The sequence below is a fragment of the Cyprinodon tularosa genome, unplaced genomic scaffold (assembly GCF_016077235.1).
Source record: "Cyprinodon tularosa strain WSP-4 unplaced genomic scaffold, ASM1607723v1 ctg855, whole genome shotgun sequence".
NCBI lineage: Eukaryota > Metazoa > Chordata > Actinopteri > Cyprinodontiformes > Cyprinodontidae > Cyprinodon > Cyprinodon tularosa.
Genome location: NW_024039624.1, coordinates 124,020 through 141,137, shown reverse-complemented (window position 1 = coordinate 141,137; position 17,118 = coordinate 124,020). Strand labels below are relative to the sequence as shown.

General features: G+C 42.2%; 1 protein-coding gene across 1 annotated transcript in view; it reads left to right on the top strand.

Annotated features, from left to right (window-relative positions):
- The window catches only part of LOC119775194 (POU domain class 2-associating factor 1), a 75,618-nt gene that overhangs the window by 5,831 nt on the left and 52,669 nt on the right, over window positions 1-17,118 (top strand). The window contains exon 2 of the mRNA XM_038273081.1: window positions 13,937-14,064. Within this exon, the coding sequence (XP_038129009.1) occupies window positions 13,937-14,064 (128 nt within the window). The remainder of the gene's footprint in view (window positions 1-13,936; window positions 14,065-17,118) is intronic.

Sequence of the window (17,118 nt, the reverse complement as noted above, 5' to 3'; positions counted from 1 at the left end):
GATCATGGAACATATCTGAGGAAATGTTCCGTGATTGACCATATGGACTCCTATGCCCTCCACGGTGCCTTGTTTAGCACTAATCCAGTGATTGGCCAAATGTAGAGCATGGTGACATAGTTCATTACCCGGTGTTCAGTGAAAACCCTCTGCACACTCTTGAGGAAATGAGAGCGTACAAGGGTCTAGAGGCTCACAACCAGTTCACATCTGGTTGGGTACGAGATGTCGAAGTGATGTACATGAAGGAAATCGCCATCATACGTGGACGGGTGAGTTTTAAGATGGTAAAAATGTAAACAATCCGACGCAGGGCTCGCTATGCTAGGTGGCTAACGGCCGGCGTGCGCGAACAGTTCCAAAGCTACAAGTCCTTGGAGTCTCATGTGCAGTTTACGAATGGATGGGTTCAGGAGCTGCAGCTCATAAAGCCAGCAAACAGTGCTAACCGTTAGTGCTAACAACCACTCAGGCATGTAACGTACTTTTAACTAGCTGCTATGTGTTTCAAAGGTTTGGTTAGTAACGTTAACTGCCAAACCTCCCTAAACCCTCCGGGTTTCTCACATATTTGAGCCTTTTCCCGCTGGTTGAAATCAAGTTAAGGTGAAATGAATCAAATTAAAACACGGCTGAGAGAGGGAGTCCAGTACGCGGTAGTCATAGGCAGTAGTCTGAGTAGCAGCGGCGGAGACGGTCTACATTGCGGCCACGGAAAGTAATACGTCATGACGCCCAAGCCCTATTATTAATATATTCTTACATGTTTTAAATGCTTGACAGTTAATTACCTGTGACAAAGTGAGCACTGCAGACTCTGGCGTATTCCAGCTTAACACCGTCCAAATCGGACCTGGATATCCGTGTCAGCCATAGGTGACGGCGTTGTTCAGATAGCTGTTTTGTTTTTTCACATTGATTCACGATTACGGCTGGTATGCGATAGAAAGAGCATTGATCTCCACCTCCACGGGCCGTGCAACCAACAATTACACACGATTTCACCATTTTTCACTGTCAATACTGCCTAAGGCTGCCACCCAATATGGCGGACGCGCTGAGTAGTCACGTGAGCGTGACGTCACCTGAAAACCCCCTATATGCATGGTCCGGTTGTTACATGTCAGGTACGCCAGTCATTGACCTTGACCAAGGCGCCTTACAGTAGAAATACAGTCAGTCCCTGGACTGGCATGACTATCACTGCCCCTACAGAGTTAGCACGGCTATCACTGCCCCTACATTGTTAGCATGGCTATCACTGCCCCTAGATAGTTAGCATGGCTATCACTGCCCCTACAGAGTTAGCATGGCTATCACTGCCCCTACATAGTCAGCATGGCTATCACTGCCCCTTCATAGTTAGCATGGCTATCACTGCCCCTACATAGTTAGCATGGCTATCACTGCCCCTACATAGTTAGCATGGCAATCACTGCCCCTACATAGTCAGCATGGCTATCACTGCCCCTTCATAGTTAGCATGGCTATCACTGCCCCTACAGAGTTAGCATGGCTATCACTGCCCCTACATAGTTAGCATGGCAATCACTGCCCCTACATAGTCAGCATGGCTATCACTGCCCCTACAGAGTTAGCATGGCTATCACTGCCCCTAGATAGTTAGCATGGCTATCACTGCCCCTACAGAGTTAGCACGGCTATCACTGCCCCTACATTGTTAGCACGGCTATCACTGCCCCTAGATAGTTAGCACGGCTATCACTGCCCCTACATTGTTAGCATGGCTATCACTGCCCCTAGACAGTTAGCATGGCTATCACTGCCCCTACAGAGTTAGCATGGCTATCACTGCCCCTAGACAGTTAGCATGGCTATCACTGCCCCTAGACAGTTAGCATGGCTATCACTGCCCCTAGACAGTTAGCATGGCCATCACTGCCCCTACAGAGTTAGCAGGGCTATCACTGCCCCTACATTGTTAGCATGGCTATCACTGCCCCTAGATAGTTAGCACGGCTATCACTGCCTCTACAGAGTTAGCATGGCTATCACTGCCCCTACATAGTTAGCATGGCTATCACTGCTATAATGATCCCTGAGAAAATCATTTTCCAGATATCTAGAAGCTCTGCAGTCTCATTATCTGTTCAACAGATCTGTGTTCATTTTAATCTGTAACTGAGTAATGATCCTCTGAGAAGCCCAGCTTTTTTAACTTATATATATAAATATAAAATCTACCACCATTTTTAGCTGAAAAAGCTCTGTATGTGTAACAAACTGACTTTTCGGTGGCATCTCTGATTTTTTTAACCGTCTCCTAACTTTTACTTAAACATATATCAGAGTAGCTGCCAGTTAAAATTCACTGAGTGCTGCTGCGAATTTATGACCAAAGTTGGTGGGGACATGTCCACACCAGTCCTTCAGAAAGTTACGCTAGTGCCTAGGAGAAGGCCAGTGGCTGGAAGTTGGAGGTGTCATGGTGGGGTGAAGGTCTGACAGGACCCAAATGCAGACACAAAAGCTTGAGGTGGTTACCCTAAGGTTTAATAACAAAAGGGTAACAGAAGCAAAAATCCCCAGAATCCACAAAAATAGAGAACCATGAATACTTACAACAAGGGGGCAAAAAATTACGATAAACTAGTAAAGAGTGACTAAAGAGGAGGAGAATGTGAACAGAGGCAGGAAGGGAGCTAGGGAAAAGGAGACTGACACAAGAGGGCAATCAAAAAATATCTAAGAGCTAAAATATAATAAAAAATTACTAGAAGACAAGAATGGAAATAAGACCAATGAAAACTTAGAGATAAAACTTGAACATAACCAAAACCATAACAGGAGGGGATTTGGCTGGGAGTTGCAGGGGAGTAGGCTGCGCTTCGGCTGGATTTGACTGGGAAGGGACATTTTGAATGACTGCTACTGTAGAAGGAATCCAAGGGGAAAGGAAACAAGCACAAGGGGGGAAAAGAGAGTAACTGAAGAGTGCTAATATATTATTCAAAATAAACCAAATATCAACAAAACAGAATAACTGAAAACTAAAAACTCAGAGTCCCAAACAGATTGCAAATGAAAAGGAGATGTATAGACCGATCCTACATAGATGAAGTGAGGATAGCTACACGACAACCTTTTGGTATGGTTGACGGAGCAGACAGGGGACTGTTATTTGTTAAGCCAGCTTCTGCTAAAGCCACTAGTTAAATAGTTGATTTGATTGACCTGTCTCCTTATTTAACCCATAGCCTGAACCTGTTTCCTCTGCTAAGCCCTCTGTTTGTTTTATTTGTCTCTAATCCCTGTTTTTGTTCTATAAATGTATCATTACTCTACATTTAATCCCTTTATTTACCTTGTTGCTTCCCGGTAGACATATGCACCTTGGCCCAAAGCACCAATCAATCACAATTTGACACTTTTTAGATGTACTCTATCGTTTTTCTCATCTTTAAAGCTTTATCTTCCCTTTATGTTGCTCTATCAGATAAAATGCAATTGAAATTCAATGGTTGACCAGATGTAATTCTTAAAAATAAAAGTTTAACAGCCTATAACATTTGTATACAACAATGTTTCATGTGAACCAATATTAACTTTTTTTTTTCAACTTTTGTTCTTAGTAAAGATTAAAGATTCAGTCAGGCTTCTGATCCAACCACAGTACTGAGACTGCCCAGGTTGTATGTCTACTTAATTCAGAGACCAGACAAATGCCTTTTGGGGTCCCTCAAGGTACCATTCTGGGGCCCCTCATATTCAATATCTACATGCTCCCCTTTATCACCGATTCCGTTCATAACTTTTATTGACAGAATTTCTATGCACAGCCAAGGTGTTGAGGGGATTAATTTTGGTGACCTTAGGATCACGTCTCTGTTATTCGCAGATGACATGGTTATATTGGCTTCATCAGGGCGTGATCTACAGCTCTCAATCGAGCAGTTCACAGCCTAGAGTGAAGCGGCCGGGATGAGGATCAGTGCCATCAAATCCAAGGCCTTAGTCTTGAGCCAGAAAAGGGTAGAGTGCCTTCTCCGGGTTGGGGAGGATGTACTGCCCCTGGTGAAGGAGTTTAAGTATATTTGGGTGTTGTTCATGAATGAGGGGAAGATGGAGCGGGAGATTGACAGGTGGATCAGAGCGGCGTCTGCTTCTGAAGCGTGCGAGAGCTGAGCCAAAAGGCAAAGCTCTCGGTTTACCGGTCGATCTACGTTCCTACTCTCATCTATGGTCATGAGCTTTGGGTCATGACCGAAAGAAAAGAAAGAGATCTGCTGCTCCTCCACATTGAAAAGAGCCAGTTGAGGTGGCATCTGGTTAGGATGCCTCCTGGACGTCTCCCTGGTAAGGTGTTCCAGACATGTACCACCGGGAGTAGGCCCAGAGGGAGATCTGGGACACGCAGGAGGGAATATCTTTCTCGGCTGGCCTGGGAGCGCCTTGGGATTCTCCCGGAGGAGCTGGCCCAAGTGGCTAGGGACGTCTGGGCCTCCCTACTGAAGCTGCTGCGCCCGCGACCCGACCCCGGGATGAGCGGAAGAAGATGGATGGATGGATGGATGGATGGACGGACCCCCTTGCTCAGATTATAGCAAGTGTTAAGATCAGTTAGCATCACTAGGCAGACAATACACAGCTTTACATCACAATGTCAACAGTCGGCTAGATCCTATCAGAGCATTGGGTACATAGAACAGATCCATCTATGGATATGTCATAATTTTCTCCATCTGAAGGAAAACTAAGGACCGATGGAGGACAGATCCAGAGATAGCTCACAGCTTCAGCTACTACAGCAAGAAGCCACTGATTATGGCCAAAATATTGGTGTCATAATGTTCAAGCAGGATGTAGAATCATCACAATATCTTTGTAGGAGTAATGAAAATTGTAGTGTTTACAATAGGTTATCTCTCCTCGATTCTTTCCTGGAAGTGATCATTTGGAGCAAACTTTATAAATAAAACTTTCCAATATATATTTATTAAGTGACTATAAAACCTGAGGGCAGGTTTAACAGAGTTTAATCTTACTCAGAGCAGAGGAATGGCTCAGGTTACATACAATAGGCCTTACCTGGCTCGCCTCATTTGTGAAGAACACTGAATAACAGTTAAAAGAAGCTTTTTATGGATCTACAGACTTACACCTTGTCACATAATCATATCACGCATCATTGCATCAAGCACAAGTTGTTTCTTAAATGTTGAGACACCATTGGACCCGCCCAAATTGAGATAATACACAATGCTGTTAGATCAAGGACAAGGACAATGACTTTTTCTGCTAAGAATTACCTTCTTACTAAGACTGGTTCTGCTGTTTCTTCGTGTTAAAATTGAGTGTTTTCTCTCCACTGTCGCAACAAGCATGCTTAGTTTGAGGGATTGCCTTTGAGTCCATGAGTTGATGCAATCAAGTGGTTTTCCATAGATAGAAAACTTTGAATCAGTCTGACTGGATGATCTGGTTATACTGTAGAGAGTCTTGAGATGACATGTGTTGTGAATTGGCACTATAGAAAGAACTGAATTGAACTGAATTTAATCCCTTTATGCTGTTCTGACTCTCAAAGGACGGTTTGCATTTTCCTGCTGCTCCTGCACCTCCCTGCCTGTGTCTGCTTTGCTGTGTCTTTTTCTGAGCTCTCTCTTCATATCACCTAAACTCAAAAAAATGGATCTGGTCAGCTGGTCTTTCAATGCAATTAATCAAATTTATTCAACTGGAAGACAGAGAAAAAGGACCCGTCCTGTCCTGCTGGGACATACTTCGTGGGATACACCATGGACTCCTGGAAAGCGTGGAGGACGGTGTGTTTCACAGCGTTGTCATTGGAGGATATCGAAGATGTTTGGATTTTTGGTTTTATGATACTCAGATTTCTCCTGTTTGGATTTGGAGGATACCTGATGCATCTTCAATTACAGGGGATTTCAGCAGCAATTTGGGCATTGATCAAGCTGCCGGCAGCGGTTGACGCCCTCACAAAGGCTGTGAATGAGCAAGATCGGGAGCTGAGCCGTAGCTGGGTGCGATTGAACGCAGGTTGGCTGCGGTGGTTGAACTCAAAGGCGAGATGGTATAACGTCTTGGATGTGCACGCTAGCTTCAAGGTGGAAAAGCCCAACACATTTGAAATATTGGATTTCGCCTAAGAGCCAGCAAGACAAAGACTCAAGGCTGAAGGAAATTCCTGTGCAGCCTGCTCTCAAAACAATAAGTGTTATTCTGGATTGTATGTGATGTATTGTGATGAATGGTTTTACTGAAACTGTTATTTCCCTCTGGGATTATCAAAGCATGTCTGATTCTGATTCTCTGTCTGAATGCTCCCATTTCATTTGCAAATCTTTGTTACATACACAATGAACATGATTATGTTTTATCCTGGCAAAAGAACTGTCCTCAGTGTCCCCATCCATGCCTTCTCCCATGCCTTCAGCATTCTGTTTGCCCAGCCGGGTTCTCTGATCGACCTCTGTGCTCCTCTGCTTTCCTCCTGAGGTAGCACTGCACTGGCAAGCTGCTGCCTCTAAAGCTTTGGTTCCTTAGCTCCCGAGGGGGTCATGACTGGGGGTCTGTTTACAGTTCTGGTGCTCTCTCAGCTGGTGTTCTCACACTGATTTCCAGCTAGTCCTGCCTATTTTCAAGTACTGGTGCTTAAAAGCAGCCATCTTCATAATGACCAGCTGCTTGCTGGTCAGGGCTGATCACAATAAAATTGGACAATTACCAAGCATTGCTGTTTGCAAGTCTATTTTAGATTTATTTTATATTGATAATATAGCCTCACCTATCGTCATGAAATCTGAATCATGACCAATATAATGAGATCCCGGTACAAGCTGCTGCAGTAGTAGCCATTCAAGATATCCCCACTTTTCTTGATGGGCCCTTGGCTGGTTATTTGCTGGTCCCCTACAATTTCTTTTTAAACATCCAAAATATTCTTTCTGTCATGATTTGTGGACATTAAGATCTAAAGAGAAGCTTCATCTAATGGTCAGACCCTGTAATTCAATGAAAGGGTGGAGTCAGAGTAAAAAAAAAATGCATGTCTATTAGGGGTGTAAATCACATCCATCATGGCGATTCGATTCAGTATCGATTTCCTGACCCAACGATTCAATTATTTCCGATACTCAAGAATACACCACGATTCGATTCGATTAGATCCGATTAATCGATTAATCGGTAAAAAAAAATTTTATTATTATTTTTTTTTTACACCTTACAGGCTAAACAAAGTTTCAAGTTTGAAATAAATCAATGAAAGCTGTAATATCGTTATGCATTTTTTTTAGAAACAGCAAATAACAGAAGTAGAAAAGTTGCATCAAAAAATACTGCAAAAATACTGCACTATTTCAGTGCAATGAGTTCAATGAAATACCTCGGCTCCAGAGTGTCGACATCCCTGCCCCCTTGAGAGACGCTCTGCTGCTCCTCTCTGAAATTGTAGACGCCTGCAAACAGTGCCACAGAGGCCAGCTTGTTTTGTTTTTATGACCGAAATTGCGGAAAACAACTCGTGAAGTTTGACCCGCTAGAAGAGCCCTCATGGCCCTCATGTCCCTCCGTCGTCGGACTAAACTCGCCCCCGCTTCCTTGCCGCCTTGGCCGTATCTAGACCCACAGCGTGTAGCACAGACCACGCTTCAGTATTGAGCATAATTTAAAAATGTCTGTGTCAAGCTCACTGCAACACACTGCTGTAAGGGTATAACCAGGAAGCGAGGTAGGAGGGCAAAATATGTTTAGCGCCACCGCAGCACGGGAGGAGAATTACGCCCAGGAGCAAATGGATAAAAATAGACCGGAGGAAAAAACAAACATGAATCGATTATCTTGCGGACGTGTCGATGCATCGGATCGTCGGCTTTTGGATTGATGCATCGATACAAAACGATTATTATTTACACCCCTAATGTCTATGAGAAGTTGGAGGGGTTTTTCTGCCATTCGGCTGGCTTTTGACTGGGAAGGGCCATTTTGAATGGCTGCTACTGTAAAATGCATGGATCATGACTGAAAGAATGAGATCCGAGATACAAGCGACTTTCTCCTCAGGGTGAGGAGCTCGGTCATTCGGGACAGGCCTGGAGTAGAGCTGCTACTCCTCCACATCGAGAGGAGTCAGCTGAGGTGGCTGCTGAGATCTTTTTAGTATGCAGCTTAGAAGCCTTCGTAGTGGGTGTTACAGGCACATCCTACCCATAAGAGGCACAGGGGGTGAAAGTCTATGGGCTGGCCTTGGAACACCTTGTGTGGTTACAGCTTGCTGAGCGGTGTGTTACTTGGGTCGGCATTTGCTCACGCCTGCTCATTTGAATGTAAACGTCACACGCATCACTATACTAATCACTAAAACTAATCAATCTCATTCCCTAAACATTGATTTTGCTAAAATGTAAAAGAATCGATCCAAAATTGATTGAATCAATTTTTTTACCCAGCCCTAATCTAACTGTAATTAACCTTATCGTTAGCACGCTGTGTCATGGGATTTGATATTGCCCATTCTGGCCCCCGGCAAACATTTCACTATAGCCCCTGGTGTCTCTAATTACATTTTTCTGACTATGGAGCTACTAATTACTAGTGTTGCGCCGATGCCATTTTTTGGCCCCGATACCGATACCCGATACCTGGCTGTGCAGTATCGGCCAATACCGATACTGTAATAATGTAAAATAATTGCCATCATGGCTTTGTCAAGCTGCTGCCTACCTTTGGGAAGCAGGAAAAAATCTAATACAAAGTGAATCCAGTAGAACTTTTTCTTGCCTACCAGGAGTGGGTGACAATAGTTGAATACACTTATGGCTCTCAAAATGGTATCGGTGCTCTATTTGTTGGTACTCGCCGATACCAATACCACCATTTTAGCACTGGATCGGGGCCCCGTCCGATACTGGTATCGGTGCAACACTACTAATTACCAGAGTGGCCTTCCCAGAGGGTGTGTCACTGAGGGGGGAAAATCTGTTAGAAACGTGGTTGGGTTGGTTGTGACCCATGGGGCCATGATCTGCTTATCTGTTCTCCATTTTTCATTTGGATGAAATAATAGCTGCATGAATCATGACAACAGACAAGATAGAGGAGAGCAGGAGGCGGGGTTACCAATCTACTTGCTCTGGAGAGCAGAGTTCGCTGCTTTTAGATGTTGTCTCCAAAGTCTCCAGTAGCAGAAAAAAGTCCAGAACATTCCAGCTGGCTTATTTTCACCCCTGCCACTGCTGCCATGATCCATCTGTGGTCCTGCAGAATGTGCACCGCGTCACGCCAGGTGGGAGCCGTGATCAAACTGGACGCAGCAGCACGGCTGATAATGCACAATGATGCAGTTTAAACGTCTGACCGACCATCCGCTAATATTTTTATTTAGCCTCTTTTCGTCAAAGAAAAATCACACCCATGAGTCATGATGTTTTCATGATCAAAGATTCATGTTTAGCTCGTCAGTTTTCGTTATCGTGATGAAAAACAAGGAGCGTCGACGAATTAGTTTCGTCACTGTTGACCAAAACAACACTGATCAACCAAACATGAAGAAGCAGCAGTTAGCTGCTATGCTCCACTGATCTGGAACAAACAGAAGACTGGAAAAGAGCTGAAAGCCCGAGGTTTTTTTTTAAAGTCAAACTTAAAAACCAATTTGTTTAGAGCTGCCTTTGGCTGTTGAAGTTAAATTGTTAACTAAGGTATTATTAATCTTTTATTTGCCTTACCACCTGCTTTTATCCAGCTTTTATTCTTACTGTCTTTTATTCTGCTTTTACTTTCCTTCAATTTTACTCTTTAATTTACATAAAGCACTTTGAATTTTCTTTGTAAAAAATTGTGCTACATTAATAAACTATCCTAGATTTACTTAGACTCACTAAGTCCATGAAATGCAGCTCAGTAAAGGACATGTAATCCTTCAGCCTGGGCCTCCTCTCAGGACGGACATATCTTTCTTACAACCTCACCTATCTCCTCTGGCTAATTTGTTTTCTTTGTTGCATAACACAATCTCTGAAGCTCATACGGCTGAAGTGCAGCATGGTCTGTCCAGGTCACTGAATCTGCTATTTAGGGCCTTGGGACGTACTGAATGATGGTTTTGTCTGCAGGCCTTGTCTGCTTGTTCGGTGTTAACGGGATGACTTGATTCTGTAGAGGTTCAGTGATGGGTCATGCTGGAACCTGCAGCAGTTGTTGTGCTATAAACATCTGGTCATGTCTGAGATCTTTGGGTTGAAAATGTTTTTAGAAGACTGAGTCTTCTGTTTATCTGTAAATATTGTTGTGGTTTAGTTGATGAAATGATTGTATTACAGCCAAATCCACATTACTGCAACACAAAAAGGCATTTATTGCATTTAATTTAATTTTCAGGTTATTTGTTGTGTCTGTTGAGAATACAGATGTGCTTGTATTTTTCTATTTTCTTATGAAAAAATTGAATTTGGTTTCTTTAAAAACCATTATTTATTAGTGAGGTATGAAGAATCACATAACATGAAAAAAACAACACTAATAAGAAATACAGTTTTAACAGTTTTTAAACAGGATAATTCATCCAGTGGGATGGATTGTGTTTCTTTAGTTGCAAATATAAAAAGTTATGTAAATTAAATGCTTCATTATACTCAAGCAAGAGTTCCTGCAGATGAACGTTTTTATTTTTATTTTGTTTGCTTAGTTGTCTATTATATGCATTCCATAAAAATATTCATACTTTCTTCACATCGGATCCTATTAGAAACCAAACCTCTAAGAAAAAAATATTCCATTTAATATGCACTGAAAAATAAAAGCAGATAATTGCATAAAAAAATGTTATACCTGTTTTACAGAAAAAATAATAAAAAAAATCATAGCATGATATCCGTCAATGCTCAGCCCTGTTTACCCACATACTGCAAAACAAAATGCATTAAATTTCCATTTAACATAATAAACAATGGCTAGATCAAAATACTATGTTAGATAAAGAATGTGAGTTTTATTTGAATTAATTTAATCTTTATATTGGCAATTTAAAACATATTTCATCTGAAGGAACTTCCACCATCTTCTGCTTAGTCCTTGTCAGGTTGTGGTGGGGCTGCCGCCTATCTACGGCAGTCTCTGGGCGAGAGGAGGGGTCCAACCTGGACAGGTCGCCAGTCTTACACAGGGAAACACAGAGATAGATAAACACACACACCTATGAACACACACACACTCACAGCTAAGGAAAATTTGCAGAAGTCAATTAACCTAACAGTCATGTTACTGGACTGTGGTAGGAAGCCAGAGTACCCGGAGAATAACCACACACGCACAGGGAGAACATGCAAACTCCATGCAGAAAGACACAGGTCTAGGAATCAAACCTAGAACCTTCTTGCTGCAAGGCAGCAGCACTATCCATTGTGTCACTGTGCAACCCATGAAGGAACTTTACAGAGAAAATTCAATCACATCCTACAGTCAGATGGTTTAAGTAGTCTATGTAAAGCTGATTGCATTGAGTTCTCTACTTTGCTCCTCCTGGTGAGAGTGATGACAGTAGAGCGCTGCGTGTCCCGAGCCCGTAAACATCATAAATCAGGGGTCTTCAATGTTTTCCAGGCCAAGGACTCCCAAACTGATGGCAAGATGGAGCGGGGACCCCCTAATTTTATATATTGTATGAAATTGTGTTATATCAAACTGGTTCTATAGTCACTCTAATACAGATGGAGTAATGAAACCAAAGTAATCCTTCCCTGGGATTATTAAAGTATTTCTGATTCCTGGTTGATGGGACAGGTGTTGTGAATGAAACGGTGCCCAGCTTGAAAGAGCTCCTGTGTGTCGCTGAATGTGAGCATTGATGACTGAAAGACATCTTCTGCCTCCATTTATCTGTTTACTACAGTCTGTTGAAATTGCAGGAGGGAATATAAAAAAAAAAGTAATCAATCAAAACTTTTGCGACCCCCATGCAGTACCTCTGTGGACCCCCTAGGGGCCGCGGACCCCCTGTTGAAGACCTCTGTCATAAATGTTCTCCTTCCCTCTGGGAAGAGACTTCGATGCATTCGATGCAGGTCCAGCAGATTCCAAAACAGTTTCTTTCCCACTGCCATTAGACTGCTGAATGTTGTGTAATTTAATGTATGTAATGTATGTAAAACTAGTTATTTTATTTATTTAAAAAAATAAATTAATGTTAGAACTGTAAATATGCACTCATATGTTTATATTACTGTTTTTTAATGTACTTATTACTGTTTTCAAGCTATACTGCAAAAGATAAAATTGCCTAGAGCTGTTTTAAGCTAAATTTCTTTATGTATACACTTGTGTATACAAAATGACAAAATAAATCTAAGTCTAAGTAGAAACTGGCTTACGTTGTTTCATCTAAATATACAGCAGTCCTTCACAGCAAGCATGCATGCAGTGACAGTGGAGAGGAAAAACCCCAGTTTAACATGAAGAAACGTCCAACAGAACCAGGCCCAGTGTGAGTTGCCTTTTTGCCACGACTGACCAGGTTCCAAAGGCATAGAAGCAGGCACAGAAAAGTAAAAAGAAGCACTGATCCATGAATACTTTCTATGGTAGAAAAAGTAAACTAGCTCCATAGCTGGCTCTCTGTCTAGGAAAGTAAACAGTTAAGGAGGAAAGCTCTTAGCCAGTTTTCATATCAAAAGGGGTGAAACAGAGAACACCCTACACACCGGCAGGAATAGCCATGTCTAGGAGAAAAACCTGATTAAGCACTGCAAAAACAGGCAAAATTATTCCAAATGGAAAGTGTCGATACCAGGAAGCCCACATTTATTTTCCTCCAGGATAGTTTTGTCACAGCCAAGCAGGGCCAGACCAGATGAAGCAACTATGACAAGAAAAATCAGAGAGAACGTAAAGTTAGGACTAACAATTACTGCAAAATGGGAGGATAGCAGTTAAATGAAGCTGTATGGGGAAAAATGGTCCTTATGTCCTGCAGCAGCCTAAGCCTATAGCAGCATTACTATGGAAATAGCTCAGGATGACTGCACATCATGGCTGATGGTAAGACATGGTCATGACAGCATAATTCATAACAGAGACAGAAAGGATGAACAGAGAAAATGAGACAATGGATGAAGCTAAATACGATATCAATATCAAAATGAAAAAACTAAACTGGTATTACTTTACTTAGAATGATTTAGAACAGGGGACACCAACGCGGTGCCTGTGGGCACCAAGGTGCCCTCAAGGACCACATAGGGGGCCCTCAGAGTCTTCTAAATAAAGAACAACCCACCAGTGGGCTAAGTTTGAAATTTTACTTTATTCTGTTGCTCTTCTTTTTAATAATTTATAGAGATTTCAAAATGGCAATGTCTAAATAAACTTAGAAATTAACAGACACAATAAAAATATGTTGATAATGAACAAAGTTTAGGCTAACGCTAACCCTTGCAGCTCATGGGTCAGTAATGGTCGCCCTTCCTACGTCTCGGTACCCTTGAAGTGGCCCTCAGCCTTAAAAAGGTTGGTGACCCCTGATTTAGAATGTTACAATTAAACTTTTTCAGTTTTTTTTCTCTCAAAAGACTGAAAACATTTTCCTATTTGGATCATTTCATTTTCTCTAAGATATGTGAAAATAGCTTCTATGTTCAGAAGACCTTTTAAAATTTGAGACATTGCTAAGTTGTTTAACAATCCATCGATCCTAAAAGGACCATGTTCAAGAGCTTTATGAAGAATAAATGAAGAAGCAGCCAACACGCAAAGAGAACTTAAAACTTGACGATCAGTCTTATCTTAATGAAGTCTAACTGCTTCTGCACAAAATATCAAAATAAATGCATGATGTTTTTTTTACTTACTGCTTACTGCCTCCACAAATGTGCTTGTTGTGATATTCTCAACTGATTTTCCCTGAAGCAGTTAGAGGGGAAAGCACCTTCATGTCTGTGTGTGATTCTGGTGTTTCCAGCACAGCCATCCACCCTGGGACGGTCCCGGCCGTATCAAGGAGTCAGAGTTCGGGATCCGGTCAAGGAGCTGCTGAGGAGGAAGAGGAGCCTGGAGCATCAGAGCACCAAGACCACGCACTCCCCAGCTGTGAGGAAACCATGACACATCAAATAAACAATCACATAATGCAACGATGTTGCAAACCGGTCCCCGATTGCTGGTATCGTTCATGATTGCAAGCTTTTCTTCTGATTCAGTACACATGAAGGAGATGCTGGTTTCTTACTGGGCTTCGGTCAACCTAAGATACCTCATGGTTTTAATATTCTGTGAACTTGCAGGGACTCCACTAAAACATGCATGACATCCACCCCGGAGGAGTGGAGTTGGACACATGGACATTTTTTATTCAGTATGACATAGGTTTCCCAGAAGAGTAACTCCTCCATCAAATCCAAATAAGCAGCATGGTTTATCCAATTAAGAAGAAAGGGGGTATTGCAATAAAAGTCATGACTCATTTCTTAGCTGTTGGACAAATTATACAGCTCTAATCCCGGGAGATTATCTGCATGGATTCTGTTGAACATTAAAATAACATGTCTGTCCTTCCGTGACTTCATGTCCAGAAATGAACGTATAAACCACTGCCGTGTTTCAAGGTTGTTTTTATTTAGCCCATCTGAGGCTTTAGGCTGTTCTGCTTCACTCTGATATGTCATAATGATGAATAGATCCAGGTATTTTCCCGCTCTGCAGCAAAAAATTTACCAATTTAGATATCAGATCCAGAGGTGAAGCCTCCTATCAGTTTGCGAAACAGAACCATTCAGCAGAAGAGGGCAGGTTGGCAAAACAGGCTTGTTCTCTGTGGGAGACATCTTCATTGATCTGTTTGAGAATTATGTGTTGCGCCAAAAAGCTGAACGATGGGACCCTGTGGCTCTGTCTAGCTGTGAGCAGTGGGGAACCCTGGCCTATTCCAAAGCACACAGGGGGGTTTCCTTATATATTCCAGGTGTTTTTCCATGACAGTTACAGCCCTTCTCTGTGTGGCTCCAGGGCTGGGCATGCAGCCCTATGCAAACTAACTCATACGCTTGCCAAAAAGCCCTCCTACTTGGTTTTTTTGTACACAACACAGTTGCAAACTCCCTCACACACGACTGAGTCTGAACTCCTTTACTCAGGCAGCATGATAAGAGATAGTAAATGGAATGTTTTTATTAAGTAGAAGTTACCTTTCATCAGATAACAAGTAAAACCATTTTAATGAAAGATCAACAGGGTTTTTTAAAAGAAAAAGTCCGGTCTTATTCAGAATTCAAACTTCTGAAAGTACTTTAATGTTGTAGGAAAGTCATATTTAAATGTTAAATCGTTCTGGCTTTAACATGTTTATAAATGTACTCTTTATCAGAGGATATTGTCCCAAAAGTTAGAAAACTTCTTAAAAAAGAAAAAAATTCTGTCTTAAAATCTGTGGGGGATTTTTCCTATTATTTTATGCAGTTAGTTATCATCAGCCTGAACACCTAAAGTCGGCCAATCATATCAACGGTCATCTGTCAATCACATTTTTTCGGTCATAGCATCTTGATTCATATGTCGCAGCTAATATACTAATATACGAAATGAGAATAATTTCCTTTCCCATTGAGTTGTGTCCCAGTGTTCACGGGGATGGACGTCTGTGTCTTCAGCAGGCGTAGAGCTAACAGAACTGGCAGCGTTGCGAGGCAAGGGCTCAAACATGTTCCTGTTAAAAGTGAGTTTTTCCTCTCCACTGTCGCTACAAGCATGTTTAGTGTGAGGGATTGTATTTGAGTCAATGAGTCGATGCAATCAACTAGTTTTCCTTAAAAAACTTTGAATCAATCTGACTGGATGATCTGGTGAACTGGAAAGTGCCTTGAGATGACATGATGTGAATTGGTGCTATAGAAATAAACTGAATCGAAAAAGAAAAAAAAATTGAAAAATGTAAAGCTAGAAGCCTTCTACACCAAACCAAGCTTCTGCCGCCCTGGCGTCCTCTTCTACAACATCTTCGTCCCCGCTTTCCTCCTCTAAATAAAAAATGGATGACGGAGGAGACTCATCCACGACCTCCGACACTAAACTCTCCTCCTCTTGCATGTTTCCTCTGTCCATAGCGTTCCTTGACAGCGTCGTTTCTAAGTCACCAATTTAGTGCTACTTGGTCCCAATGGAATTTCCCATTGGGAACCTGCTAGCACTAAGTTGCTAACTGGTTAGCATGATGCTTCTGACAACCCGTCCACGACCAAAATGTTTGTGAACCTTCCTCCACAACAATCCCGCCCCTTTGATAATCGACCAATCAGATTCACTTTAATCACTCGTGTAAAGTGGGGCACCACTCGGGAGAGTTTGGAAATGCAACGGATGAAATGATTCCATCCTGTTCAATAAATGATCAGAGGTTTTAATTCAGAGTAATTTTCATGTGAATGTGCTTTACTGAAGGCATCCATGTTTGTCAAAGAACACTACTGCCACCTACTGGTTAGTGACGTCACGGTGCGGTATCGGCTGTTGATCAAGTCCCAGTGCTGTATCTGGTGTTTGTCACAACGTGCTATTATCCAAGTCATCTTGAAAACATTCTTCTTCCAAATGTTGGCTACATATTACGGGTTTTTTCTCTGGCCAGAAGTTCGATGGTAAATCCTCCCTCTTCAAGTTGGCGATCCAACGACCAACCCGTCCGTGGAGGATCAGGAATCAGAAAGGTGGAATAACTCTTTTTTTTCCACTTTTACCCGATGTATTCCAGCATCCAGCTGCCATGCACGTGGGCATTGTCAGTTTCACTATAGCTCTGGTGAATTTCAATGGTGAAGTCCTCTGGAAATCTTCAATAATTGTTGTTGATTGCAGATGTGTCTAGTAGTTCCCATTGATTTAGCTTGTAAAGCGGGGAGAATGGCGCTAGGCTTACCGCACCGTGACGTCGCTGCTGGAAGATGGCAGGAGGGAGGGGCTACTATATTAGGGCAAAAATGGCCGCTCCCAGATTCAGTGATCATGACAAAAATATATTGTTTCTTTTTATTTACTGATTAACGCTTAATTCATTAAATCACCGTAAACATATTAGTTTTAAGTATAAGTAATGATCCATTGATTATTTCTTTTTGACTGGACTTCTCCTTTAAAGTTATCTTTATTCAGTGT